General features: G+C 38.0%; 1 protein-coding gene and 1 pseudogene across 1 annotated transcript in view; one reads left to right on the forward strand and one right to left on the reverse strand.

Moving 5' to 3' along the window:
* CRTC3 (CREB regulated transcription coactivator 3) overlaps window positions 1-26,990 on the reverse strand; it is a 74,601-nt gene that overhangs the window by 45,769 nt on the left and 1,842 nt on the right. The window contains exon 2 of the mRNA XM_025050384.1: window positions 26,356-26,622. Within this exon, the coding sequence (XP_024906152.1) occupies window positions 26,356-26,622 (267 nt within the window). The remainder of the gene's footprint in view (window positions 1-26,355; window positions 26,623-26,990) is intronic.
* On the forward strand, window positions 8,789-8,907 carry LOC112484055 (annotated as a pseudogene).

The following is a 26,990-nucleotide window of genomic DNA, read 5'->3' on the forward strand; positions in this document are numbered from 1 at the left end:
GACAACTGGCTAGAAAACTGGAAAAGAAAAAAAAAGTCAAATCCACACTGCACATCTTACATCAGCATAAGCTTCTGATGGATCAAAGATTTTAAATCTAAAAATGAAAGCACAAAGTATTAGAAGAAACAAAAAGAAGGGTTTTTAGCATGACAGAAAATGCAGGAAACCATTAAAAAACAATAAATTTTGATACATAAAATTAAAATATCTGCATGGAAAAAAACTCATCACCAAGAGTGTCAAAAGACAAATGGAAAATTGGGAAAATATTTACAACTCATATCACAGATAAATGTCCACTTTTTCTAATATATAAAGAACTAAGAAATAAAAAAAGATTAATTATTCAAAAGAATTAAGGACAAAGGATATGAACAAATTGTTTGCAGTGAAGATAATACAAATGATTCATAAACATGGGAAAATGTACCCCACTCATAATAAGAGAAGTGTAATTTAAAACTACACAGAAACATAATTTTTCATCTATAAGATTGACAAAGATCAGTTTGATAAAAAAAAAAAACTGAGCTGAGGAAGATGTGGGCAAAGAGGAACATGGCAGGTAGGGATAAACTGGTATAACTTGTATGGAAGGAAAACTGACACTATCTATCAAAACTATAAATGCATATACTCTAGTGCCCTAGCAATTCCGCTTCTTGTAGCTTTACGTGCATGTGTATGAAATCGTATATGTATCAGGCTGTCCGCTGCAACACCATTTGTATATATTCTTTAAGTCTGTAAATAAATGTTCATTAACAGGGAACTAGCTGAATAAATTATAATAAATACATACAATAGGATACTGTGTACTCAGAACAAAAACAAGAATAAGCATGTTTTTTGTGAGTTGATATGGAAAAATCACCAAGATATACTAGGTGAAAAATGCAAAGTACAGAACCGTGTACGGTTACTTTCTGGGTAAAGGGTGGGGTGAAGTGGATTATATTTCACATTTGCTGATATCTACATAAAATATCCCAGAAAGAATAAACAAAAATGACAAACATTGGTTGCCTGTGGGGAGTGAGCTGGGTAACTAGGAAGAGATGGAAGATCACTCTTTTGGTGATCTTTAATCTTGAACCACATGAATAGATCTACATATATATGTACTCAAAAAACAACTAAAATTAAAGTCAAAGAACATATTACAAAGCTAAAGCAAGTACACTGATATGGAAATGGAAAGAGAAATATACAGCCATATCAATGAAACAAAACAAAAAGAACCATATAAAAAATAAATTATTTGACAGTTGAGACAACAGGTTGGCCATAGAGGAAAAATGTGAGATCTGTCTCAAATCTCACACCAAAATTAATCCCAAAGTAATAACTATTAGAATAAAGTATGGGTTAAAAAAAAATGAGTGAATGTTTGAGAAATCTTGAAGTGATGAAGGCCACTCTAAACATACTATAAATTATAACATAGAAGCCATGAAAGGACCAACACATTTACCTAATAAAAATTAGAGCATAAAACTCCCAAATAAAAATTACTAAATTGAGAAAATATTAGGCACACTGTGGTGTACAGACTCTACGGTGTCTCCCACTGATCCCCACCTCCTGGTGTTCACGCCTTTGTGTAATTCCTGGCTTTTGAGTGTGGGCAGGACCTGTGACTTTCTTCTAACCAATAGATAAGATACAGCGATAGAGTGATAATGTTTGATGCTTTAAGTCTCCGTCTTGTTAGCAGAGGTGCTGGAGAGACTCTTCTTCACTGGCCTTGAAGGAATAGCTGCCATGAAGTCAGTGGCCATGCTGGAGAAGCCCACATGGCAAGGAAGTGCAGGTGGCCTGTAAGAGCTGAGGGGAGCCTCTGGCAAGAAACTGAAGCCTCAGTCCTGCAATCACAAGGAAATGAATTCTGCCAACAACACGGGGAGCCTAGAAGTCTTTTCCCTGTTCAGCCTGTGATGAGATCACAGGCTCAGCTAATATCTGGATGGCAGCCTGGTAAGATCCTAAAGCAGAGAAGCCAAATAAGCTGTAGCCAGACTTCTGACCTCTAGAAACTGTTAGTTGTTTCTATAAAATGTTTTTCTATAAAAACATTGCTATAAAATGTGAGTTGTTTTAAGCCACTAAGCTTGCAGTAATTTGTTACACAGCAATAGAAAACTAATACACAAAAAGCCAATTTTCTTAATGTAGTCAGGCGCCACTTAAGGACATTTCGGTCAACAAGGGACCACGTACAGGACAGTGGGCCAATAAGATTAAAACGGAGCCAAAGAATTCCTAAGTCCTAGTGAAGTGGTGTTGCCATAAGGTCCCAGGAATGCATTATTCTTTTGTGCTCAATCTATTGATTGAAATGCCTGAGGGTGCTCACCTGGGCCTGGGGAGCTTCCACAGACCCCAGCCCTTTCCAAACCAATGTGACAATGACAACTGGACCAACCCTTGTGGTTTTTATTACAGTTGCAAGACACCCTTCAGCAATAACTGTTAAGAAACTTTGAAGAAAAAGTTTCTTACTTACAGGCCCAGGAGCATACAAGGCCAGCCAGGAGGTACAGAGCAAGGTCGCATGTAGAGAGCATGGGCACACACAGAAGCACTGGAGGACACAAGCAGGTCCACCCCCATGCACGCACGAGCAGGAGCAAGCACTGGGCCTGGGGCTCTGCTTTCAATGGAGTCAAAGGTGGGGGCCTCTTAATTTGTGAATTTAAAACATGAGCTGGAATTCAAACAGGAGAAGAGAAAAACCAAGGAGTTCAAACAGTCAGTTATCAAATTAACCAAGAACTAAAACAAAGGAGGCCACCTAGTTCTTCATCTAGTCGGGAGGCCGGCAAGGTGTTTATATCAGGTAGAAATGACCTCGTGGAAGCAGGGATGCCAGATCAAAGCATGCCAGGCACTTGCATTTCAGAAGGAAACGCCACCAGCAGGGCTCGCAAGGCAAGCACTCAGGTGTCTGCTGTGCTGCCAGCGTCTGAAGCATCACACATGCAATGACAGTAGTAGGCTGTACCATTGAAGTGTGCGCACCCTAGGATGTTCGTGTGACCGGGAAATCGCCTAACGATGCGGTTCTCAGAACGTGTCCCCGTCACTAAGAGGCACATGATTATGTATAATAATTTTTATAAATCAATAAAAAGATAAAGTACTCAATAGAAAAATAAGCAAAAGACTTAAAAAGACTAGTCTACAGATAGGAAATACAAATGACTGAAGAAACATAGAGATGTATCTATCCAAAAAGAATTGAAAGCAGGATTTTGAAGAGATAGTTGCACACCCATGTTCATAGCAGCATCATTCATAATAGCCAAGAGGTGGAAGCAAGCCAAATGTCCTTTGATGAATGAATGGTAAACAAAATGTGATCTATACATTGAATGAAGCATTATTCAGCCTTTTGAAAAAAAGGATATCTTGTCACATGCTACAACATGGATGAACTGGAGGACATTACGCTAAGTAAAATAAGCCAGTCACAAAAAGACAAATACTGTGTGATTCCACTTACATGAGGTACCTAGTGTGGTCAAATTCATGGAGTAGAAAATACAATGGTGGTTACCAGGAGCTGGGGGTAGGGGGAAACAGGGAGTTGTTTAGTGGGAAGAGATTTTCCATTTTACAAGATGAAAAAGTTCTGGATACGGGTTATACAACGATGTGAATGTACTTAAAACTACTAAACTGTGCACTTAAAATGGTAAAAATAGTAAGTTTTATGTTATGTTTTTTAACACGATTTTTTAAAGTGGATATATAAATGCAGTTAGCATTAAAGTAATGGCGAGGTATAGAGCCAGGGGAGAGAAAGAGCAATCAGGGGTATCATTTATAAACTATATGAATGTCTAACCAATGTACTGTATACTTGAAACTGATAAAATTTTTAAAAAGTGGATATATATGCTGTGATAAAGATGATATGAAGAAACAGTCAGTCTCATAATGTAGATAGAAGCAGAAAGTGTAACTACTTCTAAGGGGTTATTTTGGTTCTGTCTACCTTAATTTTAAATGTACAAACCCTCTTACCTAACTATTTTACTTCTAGGAACATATTCTACAGATATCCTTACATAAATACCCAAAGATACATAAAACAAGGAGGTTCACTGCAGTTTTGCTTTGTAATAATGAAAAATTAGACAGTAAGAGATTGGTTAAGTAAATGATAGGAAAGCTATACAAAGACATATGATGCAGCCATTGAAAAAAACATATATCTTTATGTATTGAAATGAAAAGATGTCCAAGGTGTCCAAGTTTTGTTTTTCAGGGGTAAGTTATTCAGAATGGCATCATGATACCATTTTGTCAAGAGAAAGTATGTGCTATATACAGTATACACACAGAAAACTTCCGGAAGGGTACAGAAGTTGGTACCTCTGAAGAGGGTGCAAAGGAGAGAAGGGGAGACCTACTTTTCGTTTTATATGCTTCCATGTTTTTTTGAGTTTTTGTAACAAATGTTATAACTTTTATATAAAAATTAATTCAGAAGAATAAATAAGTGAGCAAACAGGCAAGCAAATAAATATTTTTCCAATAGCTTTACATTGCCTTCAGGAGAAAAATCTAAGTTCCTTAAAAAGAAAGTAAGGTCCTTTGTAATCTGGTTCCTGCTTCACCCTCTAGCTCATCTGTCACCACCCCCACCTCATACTCAATCTATGTTCCAGTCTCACCAGACTTCCAGTTCCTCAAACAGGACACGCTTTCTCTTGCCTCCCAGCTTTGCCAAATGCTGGGTTGTTTTTTTTTTTTTTTTTCACTTGGAACACTCCCCACTCTAACCTTCAGTTATATAGCTCTTCGGTCTCAGTTCAGACATCTCTTGCTCCAGAAAGCCATCCTGGTGCTTCCCAGGTCCCTAGCCTGGGTTAGGCAGCACTCAGATGTGTTCCAGCTGCTCTCTGAAGCCCTCTATTCTGGGTGCATCACAGTCTCATAGTGACTTGTAAAATCGTCTGTCTCTCCCACTGGACTTAAGTTCTACCAAGCTGTGACCGTGCCTTTCTGGGTCATTGTCCTACCTCCAGCATCAAGCACAGTGTCTGGCACATAGATGTTGTTCAATAAATATTTAACAAATTGGACTTTTATTACAAAAGAAATATAACCACATTATAGACAATTTTGGAACACAGAAGGGGGAGGTGGAGTTATAATCCTATCATCCAAACACAACTACTGTTTTCATCTAGTGTTTTTGTTCTCTGGGCATGTTTTTTCATAGCTATATTCCCAAGCTAGACTTTTTGACAAGATCCTTCTGACACAGTGATTTTGGTCAGAGAACATTTCGCTGCACCCTGTCAAAACATGAGGCTTTTATAAGCCAAAGTAAACACTGCTGTTTTTATAATCAAGTAATGTGCACAACAGACCACAGGCACCCCAGACCTTTCTCGTCACTAACCTACCTCTGATTCCTGGGGACTTCTGCTTTGTACTTCATTAATGACTAGATTGGTTAAACTCTTATGAGGATGGATCACTATTATAATTTTTTAAAAAAGCAATGATTTAGTTTATAGCCTACTGAGTTAGCTTCTAAAAATTACTATTCCTTCTCCCAAATAATCATTATAAGAAGTGTTAGAATATTAATATAAAATATGTATAACTAAAGAAATTGTTAGAAATTTCATTGAGGATGTCCCTAACAGTGGTGAGGTCAAGAGTAAGTGATCATGCTGATACCCACATATCATCCCTCCCTGCATCCCTACCGACTGTCTAAGAAGTTTGAGAATTTGAGAAGAAATCCACATAAGATTCAAGTGACTCCTCTGAGCATCTCTGAGCCCTGCCTCATTCCTCATTACCCTCCATTCCTTACCCCCATCCCAAGATTAACAGCTGGCAACAGGGGATGATTCAGGCATGGGATCAGGTTCAATGTTTTGCTCATTACTTGATCATTTTTTTAGCCATTTTTTAAAAAGTAGTGTCAGAGGGGCAGCGTCAAAGACACTCTGGAAATAAACCGACTGTGTTCTAGCAGCTGTGTAAAACTTCATATACTATAATCTTCAGTGCATATAATTTTGTACCCCCTTTTAAGTTTTTTGCTTTGCACAATAATAGAAGTATTTTTCATGAAGCTATAAGTATTTATGTTCGTAATTTTAAAATTTACTTAGCAGATGTATCATATTTTACTCAAATCAATTATTTACTATGATAAATAATACTGAAACATTATCAGGCCTAAAGTTTTCTTATCAAATTTTGAATTACTTTCTATTTTAGAGTCCCCAAAGTAGAACTGATCAAAGAAGATAAATTAAATATGTAACACTTCACACATATTCCTAAACTGCTTTCAAAAAGATGTATAATCATTTACAATGTCTGTAATAATGTACACAAGAACAAATTTCGTTACCCCCTCACCAACATGGAGTAGTAACTCAAAATTTTTTCCTAATTTAATGAGTAAAAAGGCTAAATTATTACTTTGATAATAATCAACCTTTATTGACATTTACAATGTTTCAGATACAGGGCTAGATGCTTCACGTACGTCATCTCAATTAATCCATACAACAGCCCTATGAAATAGTTCCATATCTCATTATTATTTTAATCCATGTCACTGCTTATAGTGACGACTAATATACTCCCAAAGATTTCTTTTCTGGGTGAATTTCCTATTTCCTGATTTTCCTATTCAAGGCAAATATAAGCGAGTCCAAAGGGTCAGAGGTGACTTGAAAGGTGGGTTTCAGAGTCAAGGTTTTGAAAACGGGCAAGACAGGGTTTCTACTAAAAGCAGTTCAGAATCAAGAAAAGAATGTCTATAGTAACTGCGGGGACTAGTCTTGGGGCCTTTGCTGCCTGCCCATAGTCAATGGCTGGGATGGTTGAATTCCACAGGCTTCAAGGGCCAGATGGAAAGCAGAGAGAATCGAGGAGGAGGACTGAGCTTCTGGCCTTCCGAACAGCTTCAGAAGTTCCTAAAGAACTATCTCCACTTTGTTTTTGTGTGTGAAGATGAGGGAGCTGCTAGTACCAGCCTTAATGATGTCACAGGGTTAACAAATGAAGAAATCAGGAAATGGTTTCTTTTTTCTTCAAGAAATACTCTGGTAGAATTTCCTCTACAGATTTCAACTTCTGCATTCAGAGAAAATAGTTCTGTTTCAGCAACCCAACAAAACAACAACAACAACAACAACAAAAATCGCCATTAGGACAGCTATAGTTACAAACCTGAACTCCAGAATCAAGGAGCCCAGATGTGAAATCTGGGTCTACCATCTACAACTGTGGTCTAGGAGAGTTGCTCAAGCAACTAATATTCTTCTCTACGCTTCATTTTGAGTTACATTTTAACTTATACATACATCACTTCGAACCTTTAAAGTGGTAGTTCTGAATTCATTCATTCTAGATTAACCCCCCTCCCAAACTACTTAAGAGACTGAACAGGCACAGACTGGTAGAAAGAGCCTCTTGAGCAATTTCATAAATGACAAGATGGTGGATGAAAGATACTGAGAAGAGATAAAGTGCCGCCTCTAATCCCACGGGGTCCCTGAGCTCCTTAGGCCACAAGTGTCCTGGCAGACTCAGTTGTCCACAGCAATGAAGAGTCATGAATGCGTGGCCACCCCTGCTCTGGTTGACCCCATCCTCATTGGCTCTCTGATCTTTTGGAATCTGCTTGCCTTCCTGGTCTTCCCTGCTCTTTCCTTTGTTAACTGACCTCTCTCTTTTATCCTGGCTTTGGCTTCCCAGTTCTGGCTAAGTTCCAGTGTGAAAACCTCAGTTCAGGGGAGAGTTAACTCTCCCAAGGACATTTCCTAGATAGTCAAGGGAAGAACTGAAAGTATGATCAAACTAGCGAAAAGACTTCGTAGGTGGCTGATGAAATGAACAAACAGAAAGCAATCTAAGAGAAAGAACCAAGCAAAAGTCACATTAAACTGGGATCAGATGGCCCCAGGGGACTAGAAAAAGACATCTATTTAGACTGAGAAAAGAAAGACTAAAACACTTTTTCGAACTGAAAATGAATTGATTTGTGTGTCTGTACTTGTTAAATTTGTAAAATAAGAGCGAAAGCCTGGAACAGATAAATCTGGGTTTGAGTCCTGACTCTTGTCACTTACCATTTGTGTGACCTTGGGCATACTACTGTTTCAGCACTGGTAACATGGGGATAATACTTGTCTCGGAGGGCTGGTGTGAGGATTAAATGATACAGGGCACATAAAGCAGACAGGTATTCAGTAGCTGTACTTGTCTCCTCACCACTGTTAAACTATCTGATTAGTGTCTGTGGGGAAGTGCTTTCCCTTACACTCAAGCAAACTAGCATCTAGGAAAGTAGTTACCATGGTGACTGCCTCTGAAAAGGGTGCATGAGAAAATGGAGAAGGGAGAGCTATCTGAAGTCACATCCCCAAGAGGTTGGAGGAAAGGCAAAAAAGGGCTAAGACGCTAATTAGTTCGTTCGTTAGCTAGCTGTGGCAGAGGCAGCCAATTTTCACACCCAGGGAGTTCCTTGAAGCACAGACCATTGCCTTTAAATGAGGAAACCACTTCAGTGTCTGGCATCAAGGCCTGTGCAGAATCTTCTACAGATGTTATCCTGACTCTTGGAAAATGTCCAAAGTAATCATAAACAACTAAAGCTGCATTTTAAGGTTTAAAGTATAAAAACAGGCTGTTTCATAACAGGGACTGATTCCTGACCATTGTGAAATTTTGCAAGGAATTAGAACAAAACTTTGGCTGGTTGTATTGCCAAAAAAATGTGAGAACTTAAAAATTTAGAGTCCACGGCCATGCCACCCTGAACATGCCTGGTCCCGTCTGATCTCGGAAGCTAAGCAGGGTCGGGCCTGGTTAGTACCTGGATGGGAGGCCACCTAGGAAGACCGGGCACTGTAGGCATAGATAGATAGACAGATAGATAGATAAATTTTAAAAAATAAAAGTTTAGTTAGAGACAATCACTGCTTTAAATGTAGTGCTTCTCCTTCTCTACTATGACTCAGCAGTCAGAGGCTGTATTCAAGGAGAAAGTTAAGAGGATCGATCCTTATTAAAGAAGATCTTTAATTAATGAGGATCTTGAACTTAATATGGAATCAAAATGTGAGGGAACTGGAGACCTGGCTCTGTCCTGCTGCTGGCTCTTCCGCCACCCAGGTCTGCCTGCCTCTCCTGGAAGCTGCACTGGGTCAGGGCATCGACATACAGCCTGACCCCGGGACAGGCCGATGAACACTTTCAGCAGCACTGTTTTCATCAGGTCAGCGAAGAATGAGTAGGATGTAATGAGCCTATCTGCAATTTAAGAAGCTTTATATGAACAGCAAAAGCTAGTTTTCTAGCCCTAGATAGGGTATCTGCAGTGAAAGAGGGGACGATAGTACCAACAATTTATTGAAGTTGGATTAGAAGGCCAGTGTGCCCTGCTTCAGGAGAGTCTGTACCAGGAACTTTGCAACATTTACTGAGCAATAACTACCTGTCGGGCATTGTTCTAAGGAAACACATGCATTAACTAATGTAATTCTCACAACAACTTTATATTAGGTAGCATTTAGCAGCCACATCTCACAGAAGAGTGAGCTGAAGCACAAAGAGGTTAAGAATCTTGTCTAGGGTTCCAATGCTAGTTAGTGGTGAAACTGGTCGTCAGATCCCCAGTCTAACTCCAGAGACCACACTCTTGGCTTCCGGCTGAGACACAGAGGCAGAGGGTGCAAGCTGTTTATTTTGATGCACTGGATGGCAGGCTGTAGATGAGACTTATGGACAAGATCCACTGAAGCGGCTTTTTCAAAGGACTTGCATGGTATTGAAGGTTTGAGAGACCGATTTTGTTGAACCCCAAATGGCTTAAGAGACAGTTCTCGTGTGAGACATCTCCACAAACTAAATCTGAGTGTAGAGGGTGAAACAGAAGCCCTGGTGACTCATTCAAGGGACTTTTATTATTCAGACTCAAACTGGAGCTGTAGTTCGGGTAGGATGCAACACTCAGACCTTTGAGGATCTGCAGAGCTGGTGGCGTGATATTATGTCACACAATTTTCAGAAAAGTCTCCCAGGTTTTGACCAGATGAATTATGTGTCTAGTTTCTGAGGCTGCCTTTGGAGTTCACCGCACAGGGACGTCTGAAGCAGTCATCAGCTGCCCCATTCACGCCTTGGAGCTGCAGGGAAGGTGGAGGAAGCCCACAGAGGAGAGACAACGCAGGCATGATCATTTGGGGCCATGCCCATAAATTCCAAAACTCTTTTGAAATTTCTGATTATGTGGCTGAAGTCTGGGAAATGTTTGGGTCTACTCGAGTCTGAGAAAACACACCCTCTTTCAAAAATCTGCTAAAACCAAAGCTGAGAGCCGCCATAAGTGACGCAAACTGAAAGTCAGGACTTAGTGCTGTCCTAACCAAATGGACATCCCAGAGTCCTAGCACTTAGTAAATATCTGTTGAGTGAATAATCTGTATTCTCAATGACCTGATCGATCACTAACACTGGACCTCTAACTACATGAATAAATGAATAAAAGAAGATTCCCAAAACATTATCAAAAGACAAATGATAGTGTGAGGAAAACTACTTTTAACACATAGGATAACATGTATCCCTACTATTCAAAGAACTGCAACTTGATAAGAAAAAAAAAAAAAAGAAAACTGGGCAAAGGTTATGAACAGGAAATTCCCAGAAGAACTCTGAATGGCCAATAAATATATGAAAAAATTGTCAACCTCACCAACAATCAGGAAAATACATATTAAAATAACATACCTGTGATATCCCACAATGCTTCTACCTGAGAGAATCATTGTCCGCATTTTATAACTGAGGAAAATGATGCTTGAGGAGATTTTAACTCAACCAATAATTGACAGCGCTGAGCCCTGAATGCAGATTGTTTAATAACAAAATCAATGTCTGTTCTAAGGTGCTACCCAGCACATGTATCAGTAGCTCAGATCCTCTTGGTCAAGTCACTTAACCTCTCTAGACTCAGTTTTCTCATTGGCACAGTAGGAATCACAGAGTCCCATCACATACAGCTACTGTGAGAACTGGATGAGATAATGCATATACAGAATGTTTGGAACAGTGCTGACACATGGCAGATATTCAACAGTCTGATTCATTCAATCAGCAAGTATGTAATGAACTCATACGCTGGCCAGGCGCTGTTCCAGACTTTGGCAATACAGCAATAAACCAAAGTGCCCTTGCCCTCCTGGAGCTTACATTTTAATAGAACAGGCAGAATATAAATCAGATAAACAGAAATATATAGCATATGGGGTAGTGAGGAGAAAAATTAAGCAGGGAAGTCGGTAGAGGGGGTTGCGATTTTAGAGGGCAAGCCTCACTGACAAGAGGTATTTGAATAAGGAGCTAAGAGAAGTGAGGAACCATTCAGCTACCTGGGAGAAGAGCATTCCTGGCAAAGAGATCCTAGGGAGGGTCCAAGGAGCAGAAAAAAACGGCAAGTGTTGCTGAAGTAGAGTAAGCGAGGAAGGGTGTGGGACAGATGTGTCGCGGGTAAGAGCAGAGAGGTCATTGGGGCCTTACAGGGCACTGCATGTACTCTGCGCTCTGGCTTTACACTGAGTGACATGGGAAGTCACTGGAGAATTCCGAAAAGAGAAGTGCTATCGTCCAGCTCTTATTTTAAAAGGCTCGCTCAGATGTCAGTGTTGAGAATAACTAAAAGGGGAAAAGAACAAAAGCCAGGAGACCAGTCAGGAGGCTAGTGCGAGAATCCAGGGAGAGATGATAGTGGCTCGGCCCAGAGTACTCAGACTGTGGATATATTTTAATGTAGAACGAAGAACTTGCTGAAGGCTCAGCTGTGGGACATGAGAGAATAGGAGGAGTTAAGGATGACTCCATGGCTTTGGCCCGAGTAACTGGAAGAATGGAGCTGCCATTTGTTGAGATAAGCGTCCAGAACAGAGGCTTCCTGACTGCAGGCACTTTAGAACAATGAGGAATCTGGGGCACTCTGGAATCCAACAGAAAGGCAAAATGGGTGGCTGCCATCAGGAAAGTGCATCAATCGCTGTGTTTCAGAGCAGGACTTCAGTCCCTCGGAGGCAGGCTGATAAAAACAAAGCACCAGGATACGAGGCAGGTTACCATGGGATTCTGGCACCCAGGAACCAGACAAGAGTCCAGTTATCAGAGTTGAGGCACAAGGCCAGCAATGGTGACTTGAGGCCAAATTACAGAGTGAGGCAGCCTTGGTCCCTCTGCCTCAGTTTGGGCTGGGTCCTAAAGACAGGCAACAGGCTAGCTAGTCAGGGGCCAAGAGGCCCCAGAGCCTGGGAAAGAAGGCTACAGCAGAAGCCAGAAACCAGACAGCTCTGACTCCATCTGCACCCACAGCTGCACCATCCAAGTGCTGTTGGCATGTTGTAGACTGACTCTAGGCCTTTAACATTCTGGGCAAGGCCACAGGCCAGATCACCATAGGAAAGGCCCGGGCATACAGAAATCTGAGTCCCTCCAAGAGGAGGCCCCATTTTGCATGTGTCTGAGATCTTTGTAGGGAAGAGGGTAAAGGCAGGTCCTGGGATGGGAAAAGTTGATGGTGCTAGTTTGCCAGCAGACTGCGAAATAAAAGGAAGAAATGTTCCAGGGGCCAGATGGGAGGTAACTGTAGCCACCACCTTTGTCACCAAAAGGAGAGAAAACAACCTAAAGGGGAATAATTCAAACAAAGAGGGGAGGGTGAGGTGCTCTTAGACTTTGATGTTGGGGACTAGAGGGATGGGGGGTTCCATTTAGAAGTACAACATTAAGCAGAGGTTAACTTGTGATTAGTTTAAGCAACGTCTCTTTTGCTAAGTTTGTTGTCACGATCCCGGACACTGATTAAATTGTTTTCCACAGTTTCTTTCCTAGGTAGAGTATAAGATATTCCCACCAAAATACAAAGAACTTCTTTTAAAATTAAAGCAAGTAAGGGGAAAATATCTTTAGCAGCTCATGGTCCAATGATTTCATTAATGTATTTTCATAATTTATTATAAAGATATGTATAAACATTTCATGATTCATTATGAAAAGGATAACTTCTTTAGCTGGTACTAAAAATAAAATACATACTAGCAAGCAATTAGAAAGTAGCAAATCTTCACTTTTGTTCATATGAAAATATCTGTACAATGTCATGGTTTTTTCTTGAGTCACATTTCTCTGACAGTCAGATTTTCTACGCATATCTGTACACCATAAACTAACGGCCTTTTCAATTGTGACGAAAGTTTTCTATATTAAAAAAATTAAAAATTTAAAGCAATATATGAGAGGTATTGCAGAGGACCATGAAGCCCCAATGAAACATGTGCTAGGCAGCCTTGGTCACTCACCAGCCTGGGGACTCAACTCTGCACACTATCCTCAAGGCGAACGTGACTAACTTGTGCTTCAGTAAACATGCAAACTACTTTATGTCATGAACTTTGGAGTCATTCTTGAATAGTCAACACTTAGAATGTTAGATTGACAAAGGCTAAGGATCTTCTGTAGTTAAGATAATAAATATTCAAATCAATCAGAGTCAAAAATTATATTAGGTTAAATATCTTTGCCAAAAAGCAACAAAGCCACATGTATTAATACCTTACAAATATTTCTACTCTTTGAATAATTCTACCTATGGAAATCTATAATCAGAAACACAGATGACTCATATACAAAGGTGTTAAACATTATTTGGTTCTTAATAAAGAAAAATTGGAATCAACCAAAATGTCCAACATATAGAGAATGGTTATAAATTATAAGTCACATAGGATGAAATATTATTTAGCTATTAAAATTATACCGATATTTTAATAACATAGGGAAATAATGATTACATAAAGGCTTAAATGAAAGAGAAAACAGAATATAAATATGGAGAATGATATCACCTGTATAAAAGATGCATTGAAAATAAATTAAAAAACACATTAAATGGTAATTTCTAGTTAATGAAATATGGATAATTTTGTCTGTTCTTTTTAATTTTTATATATTTTCCAAATTTTATACAATAAACATGTATTAGTTTTATAATGAATAACAAAGAATTAAGGACCAAGCTATAAACAAATATAATACATTACTTTTCCTGAATGTAAAAGTTTAAAAATGGAAGCTAAAAAGGTAAAAGAACACTAGAATCAATGTTTTTCTACTACAGTTCTTACATACAAAACCTGTCCATCAAACTTGATTATAAGTTTCTTAAATGGACATTCTCTCAATTATCTCCATAAACCTAATAATATCTCACTCATAACAGGCACTCAATAAATATTTATTAATGAATAAAGTCAGGACAAGTTACGGTAGTTGTTCAATGTAACAGAAAAGTGACTTTAACACACAGAACAAGTATCTTCCTGGCATCTCCGTATGCTTGGACAGGATAAGACTGTCTGGCCTTTAGAGGATTGTGGCACTTGGTCTGGAAAGCCATAAGAACAGAGGTTTGCTACACACAAGAGTGTGAAGAGTACCCTCTGTGACTAATTGGGAGCACATGAAAGGCGGACAGAGTGGCAATATTCCAGTTCTCTTGTTCACGTCCTCATGGATGCAGATGTTCCTGATTCAGTGCGTGGGGCCTGTGTCTCCCCGCCTCTTCTATCATTTCAAAGGCCTTATTTCCGACTACCAGCGATTTATGGATTTTCTACTCAACACATATGGCTGGATCCAAGGAAAGGGAAAAGTACTACTCAAATCTGCATTAAAAATACGACAACCACATTCTTGGTTGCAGCTCCTCTTTTGGTACAGATGCACATTCCAAAGCTATTAAGTCAGCCCCCAACTTTCTGTGCTTCTCACTATTTCCTTAGGCAGAAGAGAAGAACATGCTGCTAGAAGTCAAAAATCAAAGGCTAACCAATGAGCAAATCAAACACAGAGATGGTAAAAAAAAACCACAGTTGCAAAGTGCTCATGGTTTGGGAGAAATAGGCTCCTAAACAGAATTTAGGGACAAGGTCAGAAAAATGTCATTCTCTGAAAAAGAAACTAAGGCACAATATAAAATAGATATTAGTAATCAGTGAAAATCTTTCCTAGAAATAATGTATGCTAAAATAATTTGTAAATATGGTCTTCTAAATCTCATGCAGAAGCCCAAGGTCACTTCCTTATCTCATTATATCTAATAGTATTTGGATAAAAGGGTATTGTTTCAGGGCTGGCAGAGAGCACGCTGTACCCAAGAGCAGGACTGGTTAAGGTTTATGACCTTGGGAACAAAATTCCCTCTCGCTTTTAAGTTTTGAGCAGATGACTATGCCACAAAAGCCACAAACTATAATGAATGGGCATGCACAAACAGAATTTAGTGGCCTGGGAAGGAATCAGTTATCTTTCCACCCTAGTTCTCTTAGCTCACAACCAGCTCCCAAATGCCTTGGTCAATGCCTCCATGCCTCATGTTATTCAGTTTATCCTATGGATAATTATTATTAACCCTACTTTATATGTGAAAAAAATAGGCTTAGAGAGCTTGATGAAATACCCAGAACCACAGATCAAAATAGTAGTGGAGCGAGTACTCAAGTCCAGGCGACATTTCTCATACCACAGCCTCATCCTGAGTAGCATCCAGAGGAAGCAGAGGTTTACAACAAGTTCACCTTGCAAAGTTGCTGCCAAAGCTCTGGGAGACAAAAGAGCTAGATGAGGGGTAGTTACGAAATATGAGGATCTGGGAGCTAAAGGTAGGGACAGAATTTCTGAAGACCGATAGATGGCACAAGAGGCTGTTTCGAGGTCTCTGTGGAGACTCTTTCATCTGTGACTCAAGACACAACCACTGTGGGATAGTCTCTGAGATTCCACAACCATTCATGGTTTAAGGAGGAGCAGTGCTCCCTCAGTGAGGGGCAGTGGCCGGATGCAGGCTGCCCAGACCTCGGGACACAAAGCTGATGGTGTTAAACAAGGACTAAGTGGGCCACCATCTTCTGTGGAGGAGCTGATTTATTTGTTTCTATATTTTCCATGTCTCATGTAGAAATACATTTCTGCCACCACAGTAGCTGCTCAAGAAATATTTGCTGAATTTATGTATTTATCTATCAATTAATGAAAAGTGGAAAAAGAAGAGTAGTCAACTCCTCTCAGAGGAGGGAAGGAGCAGGAGAACAAAAAACCCTCCCAGGGTCAGTTTGTTCACTGAGATGCCACCTAATTCAGGAGGAAGGGAGGGAGGGAGGGGGTTTAATTAAAGGATGAGCCGTTCTGCACAGCCTTTCAGATTAACTGCCACCTTTGTGTAAAATTATGCCGAATAACTAGAGATTTGATTTTTCAGGCACCCTCTTTTGAAATGCATATGCCTCAGAGTAGTTAAGTGGAGAATAAAATTTTCAATATTAAATCTGATCAGAATACTTTTCTTATAATCCAAACAAGCACACTAGCCAGACATAAAAATTGGATTGGTTGATGAAGGAAAGGGATGAGGGTGGGAAAGATCATCTTAAAGCCTTGGGCCTTTAAGGGATGGTGAGAACTTCAGTGCTAAAATTGGGGACTGAGTGCGCACGAGCACGCTAACCAGGACTGCACAGTACAGTATGGTAGCCACTAGCCACATGTGGCCATTAAGCACTTTAAATGTGGCTTGTATGACTGAGGAATTGAATTTTTACTTTTATTTAATCTTAACATAAGTTTAAATGGTCACATATAGCTAGTCACTATCATGTTGGACAGCACAGACCTGTGGGGAGGGAGAGGTAAAAAGAGCATGAGATAAAAAGAGGTAGAAAGTGATAAATACAAACTTCAAAATAATTCTTCAGTACTATTTGTGTTAATAACTGACGAATGCTTGCTACTTGACAGTTTCCAAAGCTCTTCTGCATTTATTCTATAATCGTAGATCCTTACAACAACCCGGTCAAGTAACTGTCATCATCATTTATAGGTGAGATCCAGAGAATTCTGTGATTTGCCAAAGGAGATTCTGTGGGAGGGTGTCTGCAGCCCCTCAGGTGGGTTAACTCCACAGATGTCCAGATGGCATCAAGGAACCTCAGCTCTTCCTTTTGGAAAAATGAAGTGCAAGACAGACAGGTGCCTCGTTCATCTCATCATTCTGCCCTACACAAAAAACGATCTGCAGATATTCACTGAGAATCAGTCTCTCTTGCTTCTATATGAGCTTCTCACCTACTTGGAATTTAGCTCTTTGAAGCTAGGAAGGTTTCCTGTGCAGTGCAGTGGGTGCACAGATCTCGACCCTTGATCCAAAGCAGTTTTTGCTGTCCTTTCCCCTCCCCAGGCCCTCCTAGGAGGACAAGAGCCTGGAGGAGCTCAGAGAGGTGAGCTCTGATTGTAGAAAGTGAAGGTGTTTTCGATTACTCATGGTGGAACCTATATTCTACCTATGATGTGACTTAGAAATTCAAAGAAACAGCTCTCTCAACATCTGGCATGCAAATTGTGTCCACAACTGGATTTTCTGCGAGAGGAGAGAAGAGATTTCAAAGGCTGCTAAGAGGCTGCTTGAGAGTTAAGGACCAATGGCAAGGCATAGATACATCAAATAACTTTTTCTGCCTGCCTCACCTTGAACCAAGTTACTGAAACATTTTCCACAATTTCCTTTGGCTACTTTCTACACATTCAGAAAACTAAGCATAAGAAGATAAGAAAAATTATTTTTTAATATTTAATATAAACATAAGTAAATGTAAATCGTCCTAAGCCAAGAGGTCTTGACATAGGATCAAAATACATGAAAAAATGAGTGTGATATGTTCGATTCAACAAAGAGATAAGAAACAAAAATGGAGATAGAAAACATAAAAAAGAACCAGTCAGAAATGAAAATGCAGTAATTGTAAAGGAGAAAACATTAGAGGGAATCAACAGTAGATTAGATGAACCAGAGGCTCAAATCAGCAATTTGGAAGATAAAGTAACAGAAAACATCCAATCGGAACAGCAAAAAGAAAAACAAATCCAAAAAACTAGGGTAGTTTAAGGGGCCTCTGAGACAATATCCAGTGTACCATCAGTCCCATCACTGGGATACCAGAAGGAGAAGAGAAAGAGCAAGGAATTAAAAATCTATTTGAAGAATTAATGACGGAAAACTTCCCTAACCTGGAGAAGGAAACAGACATACAACCCCAGAAAGCTCAGAGAGTCCCAAACAAGATCAACCCAAAGAGTCTCACACCTAGACACATCATAGTTAAAATGCCAAAGGTTCAGACAAAGAGGATCATAAAAGCAGCAAGACGAAAGCAGTTAATTACCTAAAGGGAGCTCTCATAAAACTGTCAGCTGATTTCTCAACAAACTTTGCAGGCCAGAAGGGATTGGTATGAGTATTCAAAGTGATAAAAAGCGAGGACCTACAACCAAGGTGACTCTACCCAGCAAAGCTATCATTTAGAATAGAAGGACAGATAAAGAGCTTCTTAGACAAGAAAAAACTAAAGGAGTTCATTACCATCAAACCGGTATTACAAGAATAAAGAGACTTCTTTAAGAAGAAACAAACAAATCGAAAATATAGATAATAAAATGGCAATAACTACATATCTATCAACAATTACTTTAAATGTAAATGGATTAAGTACTCTAATCAAAAGACACAGGGCGGTTGAATGAACACGAAAACAAGACCCTTACATATGCTGCCTATAAGAGACTCACTTCAGACCAAAAGACAAACACAGACTGAAAATAAAGAGATGCAAAAAGGTATTTCATGAAAATGAAAATGAAAGAGAAAGCCAGGGTAGCTATACTTATACCAGACTAAACAGACTTTAAAACAAAGGTTATAACAAGAGACAAACAAGGACCCAGTAATGCCACTTCTGGGTATTTATCTGAAGAAACTCAAGACACCACTTCGAAGGGACATGTGTATCCACATGTTAATTGTGGCATTATTTACAATAGCCAAGATATGGAAGAAACCTAAGTGTCCATCAATAGATGAAAGGATAAAGAAATGGAACCTATATACAATTACTTAGCCATGAAAACAAATAAAATCTTGCTATCTGTGACAACATGGATGAACCTAGAGGATATTATGCTGAGTGAAATAAGTCAAAGACAAATATCATACGATTTCACTTACCTGTGTAATCTAAAAACCAAAATAAACGACCACACAAAACAGAAACAAATTCACATATACAGGGAACATTTTGATGGCAGCCAGATAGGAGGAAGGTTGTGGGGATGGGTGAAGGAGGGGAAGGGATTAAAAGGTACACACTGGTAGTTACAAAGCAGTCATGGAGATGTAAAGTACAGCACACGGAACACAGTCAATAATACTGTAATAACTATGTCTGCTGTCAGATGGGTGATCATTTCATAACCTACATAAGTGTCTAAACACTATATTGTATACCTGAAACTAATATAATACTGTATGTCAAATGCAATTGAAAAAATTTTTAATTATTAAAAAATATATTTTTAAATAAAAATGTTAAAGAAAAGAAGTGAATGAGAGCATGTGTACATGTATGTGTGTATATATATATTGCTCAGGGGGGACCCATAGCTTTTACCAGATTTTCAAAATAAAGGCAAATCTTTAGTCTTTTTTTCACAGTTCTTATAATTTCTTAAATAAAACAAATATTTTATACATATAAACATATTTTAAGCTATTATAAATGTAATCTTTTCCCCCTTTATGCATTAGTCTAACTTGCCACTGATAATATATCTAATTTTTTAATTAAAAAATTTTTCAAGTAGTTTTTTTAATTTAAATTTAATTATTCATTACAACTTTATCAATTATGTTCAGATTCAATTTCTCCTTTTTTAATTTACTAAGGATTTCTTTGGTCTAGTACATGATCAATTTATACATACAACATACATACAGACTTACACCCAGAAATACACACATTCGATGAACAATTAGTGAAAACAACCCAAATGTCCAACAATAAGGAAGCAGTTAAACTGTGGTACATACATGTGATAGAATATTGTAAGTCACTAAAAATAATGTTTTGAAGACCATTTAAATATACAGGAGAACGTTCATGACAAAAAAAAATGATACAAAACTATACATACAGTATGATGCTGATTTTATTAAAAATATTTATAGTCACAGCAAAACTATTGAAAGAAAGAAGCCAAACTATGAACGGGGATGTTACCTGTTTTCTATAAGAAGACAATGTGCTTTTGTAACAAGAAAAAAAAAATGTTTTTAAAATTTGGGAATATCTAAAAAAAGTATCTTATCTTTTCAGAGAACAAATTATAGAGAATAAGTTTTTGTGTATAGTAATTCTGACTTGTTAATGATATCACTCTCCTTTATCTTTGTTTTGAATATTGGCTCAACTATCATAGGGAATTAAAAATCTAGAGATGTGCTATTGTCACATCCTCATTTTACTAGTTTTTGCTTTTCACAATTTGTTGCTATGTTACTTCATCATATAAAAGTCCAATAATGCTATGACAATTACTAAATAAATATACTAACCTCAAAGAGTTTTTGTGAAGATTAATAATCTATGTAGAGAGCTTAATGCAGTGTCTGGCACACAACATGTACTTAATAAACATTGGCTATTAGTTCTGGTAATATTTTAAGATTAATGTTGCTACTTAGGTTTTCCATTTGTTTGAATTTAACTGACATATCTTTTGCCAATCATTTAAAAAAAAAAAAAAACCTTAAAAACTTAAAAGGAAATGCAGCAATGAAAAGCCGCAGAAACTGAACTAGAAGTCAAAGACTTGATTTTTAAGTTCTGGTTCTCTTACATACTTGCTCTGCAGATTCTAGGCCTCATGTTGTTACTGGTGGTGGGCCTCAAGAAAACACACTGTTCTAGATCTGACCCTCGAAGCTTGACACAGGGCTTTCTCCCTTTGGCCACCAGACTGTTTCCTAAATTAGTTAGAACTTATAAACCCTCAGTTATAAACAATTGACATAATTTTGTTAAAATGTAGCAGTCAGAAATGTACAAGTATGATTCATTTTAGAGATTCAATTTGAAATGTGAGGTGGGTTACATGAAACCTACGAAAGGCTACTATACACAGGTAGCCCTATACAGAGTGAAGTCCTCTGTCCTTCCCTCTACAGCTACATGACCATCAGACCACACAGCCAACATATGCCCTAGCTGTTCTGCAGGCTGAAACATGCTAGAGAACGATTATCCCTCCTCTAACCAGAAGAGACAGCCTTAGCCCTCAGAGAAGAAGATAATGCCCACTTCCTCCATTCTGCCTTCAATGTCTATAGGTCAGGTCCTGCCTAGAGATATGAGGGCTATGACTCTAGCCACCCCTGACTGATGACCCACCCCTTGCCAAGGATTATCAGAAGGCAGCCTGAGAAGCTTGCTTTGGTTTACTCAGTCTGATAAGTCTGTGTTCTCTGATAAGGGCCCAGTGGGTTAGAAAAAAGAATGTGCTTTTAGATCCTCCATGAGGATAGGAAATTGGTCTTTAACCAATATCAAAATAGTACTATGCTTACCAACTAATGTTGTAGTAAAGATGAAGTAAAATAACACACATGAAAGCATTTTGTAAACTCCAAAGTGATCTCTAAACATAAAAGAGGATTATATTTAAATAATTATAAGCAATCTAACTAGAATCAAAACCCGTACTTCTGTACCATGTTCATGGATTGGAAGACTCAGTACTATTAAGATATCAATCCTCCCCAACCTGATCTATAGATTCGATGCAATCTCATTTAAAATCCCAGCGGGCTTTTTTATAAAAATCAAGAAGTTGATTCTAAAATTTCATGGATAAGCGCAGAAACTAAAACAAGCAAGACGACTTCAAAAAAGGACAAAGTTGGGAGGACTCCCCCTACCTGATTCCCTGCCTTCCTATAAAGGTACAGCAACCAAAGTAGTGTGGGTTTAGCAAAATAATAGACACAGAGTCTAATAGAACCGAAGATAGAGTCCAGAAACAGATTCAGATCTATATGGTCAAATGCTTTTCAACAAAGGTGCCAAGGCAATTCAACAGGGAAAGGAAAGTCTTCTCAATGAATGGTGCTGGAACAATTCAGTATCCATATACAAAAAAAAGTGGTCCTCAACCCATGCTTTTTACCACACAAAAATAAATTAACTTGAAATTACCTAAGTATGAAACTTAAAAATATAAAACTTCTAGAAAAACACATAGGGAAAAATGTTTGTGACCCTGAGTTAAGCAAAGAATTCTTAGAAAAGACACGAAAGGCACAAAATTATAAAAGAACAAAATGATAAACTGGACTTCATCAAAATTAAAAACATCTGCTCTTTAAGATTTTGTTAAGAAAATGAAAAGACAAGCCATAGACTGGTAGAAAACATTTGCAAAATACATACTGAATAAAGAAAAAGTATCCAAAATATATTTTAAAAACTCTCACAACCCAATAATTAGAAAATGAACAACTCAATTTAAAAACTGGGCAAAAGATTTGAATAGACACTTCACCAAAGAAGATACAAGAATGGAAAATAAGCACACAAAAAGATATTCAACATTATTAGTCATTAGGAAAATGCAAATTAAAACTACAATGAGATGCCACCACACATGCATTAGAATGACCAAAATTTTTAAACTTGAAATACTACCACTTCACACCCATCAGGATGAATACTATCAAAAAAAAAAAAAAAAAAAAAAAAAAACAAAAAAAAAACAGGGGTGACAATGTGGAGAAATCAGAACTCTTACACACTTGATGGGAATGTAAAATGGTGCAGCCATTGTGGGAACAGTTTGAGAGTTGCTCAAAAAATTAAAAATAGAATTACCATATGATCCAGCAATTCAACTTCTGGGTATATAGCCAAACGAATGGAAAGCAGGATCTCAAAGAGATATTTACACACCCATGTACACAGCAGCATTATTCACAATAGCTAAGAGGTGGAAGAAACCCAAATGTCCATCAATGGATGAATGGATAAACAAAATGTGGTTTATACATACAATAGAGTATTATTCAGCCTTAAAAAGGAAGGAAATCCTGTCACATGCTACAACATGGATGAGCCTTGAGGACATAATGCCAAGTGAAATAAGCTAGTCACAAAAAGACAAATATTGTATGATCCCATGTATATGAGGTACCTAGAGTAGTCAAATTCACAGAGGCAGAAAGTAGAACAGTAACTGTCAGTGGCTGGGGAATGGGAATGGGGAGTTATTGTTTAATGGGTACACAGTTTAAGCTTTATAAGGTTTTGAAAAAGTTCAGGAGATTGATTGTGCAACACTTAAAAGTGGTTAAGATGGTAAATTCTGTGTTGTGTTCTTTACCACAATTAAAAAGAAATACTGAAATACAAGGGCTGGAGAGAGAAGGCAGCCACTGGAACTCTCATGTTGCTGGTGGAAACATGAACTAGTATAGCCACTTTATAAAACAGTTTAGCAGTTTCTTATAAAGTAAAAAACACATTTACCATATGATCCAGAAGTTCCACTACTAGATTTATACAAAAACTATATGACCATAATATCTTCATGTTATGTCCCTAATATCTTTACTCACAACTGCCAAAAGGTGGAAACAATACAAATGCCCATCAACCGATGAAATTATAGTACCTCCATGCAATGGAGCACTACTCAGCAATAAAAAAAAAGTAATGAACTACTGATAGATGCAATGTAGTGGGCTGAATTATGTTCCCTAAAAGAGATCAATCCCTACCCCCACATACCTGTGAATGTGGCCTTACTTGGGAAAAGAATCTTTGCAGATGTAACCAAGATGAGGTCATACAAATTAGGGTGGTCCCTAAATCCAATGACTGATGTCTTCATAAGAGAAGGGAGAGAAAGGTTTGGACACAGAGACACAGACAAATAGAAAACAAGGTCATGTGCAATGGAGACAGAAAGTGGAGTGAGGGAGCTAAAAGTCAAGGGACGCCAAGGACTGCTGTCAACCAACAGAAGCTAGAAGAAGCAAGAAAGGATTCTCCCCTTGAGACTTCAGAGAGCACAGCCTGCTGACACTTTGATTTTAGACTTCCAGCCTCAGAACTGTGAGGGAATAAACGCCTGTTTTAAGCCACCTAGTTTATGCTACTTTCTTACAGCTGCCTTAGAACAGATCAGTGGTTCCAAAGGCTGGAGGTGGGGGATGGAAACAGATTACAAAGGGACGTAAGGGAACTTTGGAGAATGATGAAACTCTTCTGTTATCTTGATTATGGTGCTGATTATTCAAGACAGAATTACTTCAATTGTACTGTATGTAAATTACACCTCAAAAATGTTTACTTAAAAAAAAAGATGTGCTTCTGGGATTCCCTTTTCTCCTCAGTTTGTCAAGAATTCTGGGAAGAGGGCTTCTACTGGCCTAATCAGGGATAATGTGAGGATCGAAATAATAATAATAGTTATAGATGACAACCCATGGAATAAAATAAGAAACCACAAAATTACATAGAAATCAATATATAAATTGAAAGTTTGATAAGGATCAGGATAAAGTATCTCCTCACAAAATATTTATTAATTACAAAGGGGAAGCATAACTTTAAATTGGAGAAGTCTGACAAACACCACCTTAATTAAGTGATAAAAGTGAGCATCAGTTGTACCAGGACAAATGAAAATTACCCATTTAATGGGATACAGTAACAGCATCAATTCTGTGCTATTCCTGCCAAAGATGCATAATCTGAATCTAATCATGAAGAAACATCAGACAAACCCCAGCTGAGGGATACTCTACAAAATAACTGGCCTGTAATCTTCAAAAGTGGCAAGGTCAAAAAAGTCAAAAATAACTTTTTTCATGTCAAAAATAAAAGATTGAAAACTCTACTACACTGAAGGAGACTAAAGACAATAACTAAATACATGCAATTTTGAACTGGATCCTTTTGCTACAGAGGACAGTAATGGGACATTTGATGAAACTTAAATGGGGTCTGAAGATCAGATGGCAATAATGTATCACTGCTGATTTTCTCATTTTGATGGCTCTATTTTGGTTATGTAGCACAAGGTCCTTGCTTGTTAGAAATACACAGCAAAATATTTTGGGGTGATATGGCATAAGATCAGCAACTTATTCTGAAGGGGAAAAAAGTTATCTGTATGGTACTTCCAACTTTTCTGTAAGCTTGCGATTGTTTCAAAGTAAAAAAAAGTATTCAAAGAATCCTGGCAAGACCAATGCAATAGGAGAGGGAAGTCAAAGTAAATTCTGTATTCCTCCAAAGTTGACAATAAAATGCCACACTACCGGGATCTCAAACACAGCAAACCTTGACAACGCTCTATTTTCTGAAGCATGAAATCCAGCATAAAGCAGAGATCTACTTTATTTGTATACCGAATGATCCAAAAAGCCAACATATAGGAAGTTGGATCTACACAGGTAGACCTCTAACATTAAGTGTATTAAAGTGAGATTCCAATGCATATTAAAGACGATATTCCAGTGTAATAGGTACAAATATGTTTACATTGGACTTTTTATAATGACTATTATACTTAAGAGTTCCTATTAGTACTCTCAAATGGAAGTCTCCAATTTAAATACTACTTTTGCTTAAGGAACATCATCAAACAAAACCCAGTTTTCACAACAAAAAAAGAAGACAGTGATATCCAAATGAATCAAGTTTTGCTTCATCTTAAAGGTGATATCTCAACTTTAATATCAAATCTTAAATTGTGTAATAGAATGACTGTTTTGAACAAGGCCCATCACTGACATGAATGATTAAAGCATCTATGACACTGCACTAAACTAAATGCAATATAGACCATTTACCAATGCCTTAGATCTGTGGTGTCCAATGTGGTAGAAACTAGTCACAGGCAGGTAGTAAAATGTGGCTAGTTCAAATAGAGATGTGTTTTAAGTGTTAAAACAAAAAAACAAAAAAAAAACAAAAAAACAGATTTCAAAGACTTAGTACAAAAAATAAAGAATGTGAAATATTTCATTAATGTTTTTTGATACTGATTATATGTTGAAATGATATATTTTGGATATACTGAGTAAATATTTATTTATTTATTTAAATAACATTAAAATTAATCCCGCCTGTGTTTCTTTTTCCTTTAATGTGGCTACTAAAAAAGTTTAAATTATATATGTAGCTCACATATTTATAATGGACTGCACTACCTTAGAAAATATAAAACTACCTTATGCTTCAGAAAGCAGGAAAGAGAATAATGATGAACTTCTCAGAACACTGAACTGTATCTAGGCCAGGTTTATCCTTTAAGATCGAATCTTTTTAAGGATAATAATCTCTGCCTATCCTTTTACAGTCCACTCAGCTTGAAGGAGTAAATATCTGGAGGTACCTGGAACTCTGATACACTGCTACGCAGCTGGCTCACATTTGGTAAGGATCCTCCATGGTACTGGGTCAGGCGCAGTTGCTGAAGCTTCTGAAATTGAACCTGCAAACACAGTGATTTTAAGACTGTTGAGAGATGACAGAAAAGAGCTGGGGAAGCATCAAAGTATGGTGTTTTGCAGTAAAATGGTTCAAGAGTGAAAGTCTTGGTTTCGATTTCTTCTCTACTTAAAACCGTCAGGTTTCCGGTGCTTTGTGGTTTTTGATTAGTCTATTTTGGGAAAGAATTTACCCATGTTCCAAATGTCCCATACACCGTGACAGCAAAGCACTCTCTTGCAAGGACTTTGAGTGTGTGTGTGTAGGCGTATGGGCACAATCAGCATAAGGGAATTTCTTGAAGAAAAACTAAGCCATTACCTATGACTTTACGACATTAACTGTTTTTCCTTCTCCATGCTCTTTTCCAGTCATTTACCTTTATGTGTAATAACTGCATAGTTGTGATCATAACATAGGTACAACCTCAAGCCTTTTCTATGATTATATATTCATATTTTATGGCAACATAACATTTCTTCTGAATTATTTCCACAGGACACATTCCAAAGAGTGATTATTAAATCTCTGAGTATGGTC

Source organism: Pteropus alecto, unplaced genomic scaffold (genome assembly GCF_000325575.1).
Source record: "Pteropus alecto unplaced genomic scaffold, ASM32557v1 scaffold60, whole genome shotgun sequence".
Classification (NCBI taxonomy): Eukaryota; Metazoa; Chordata; class Mammalia; order Chiroptera; family Pteropodidae; genus Pteropus; species Pteropus alecto.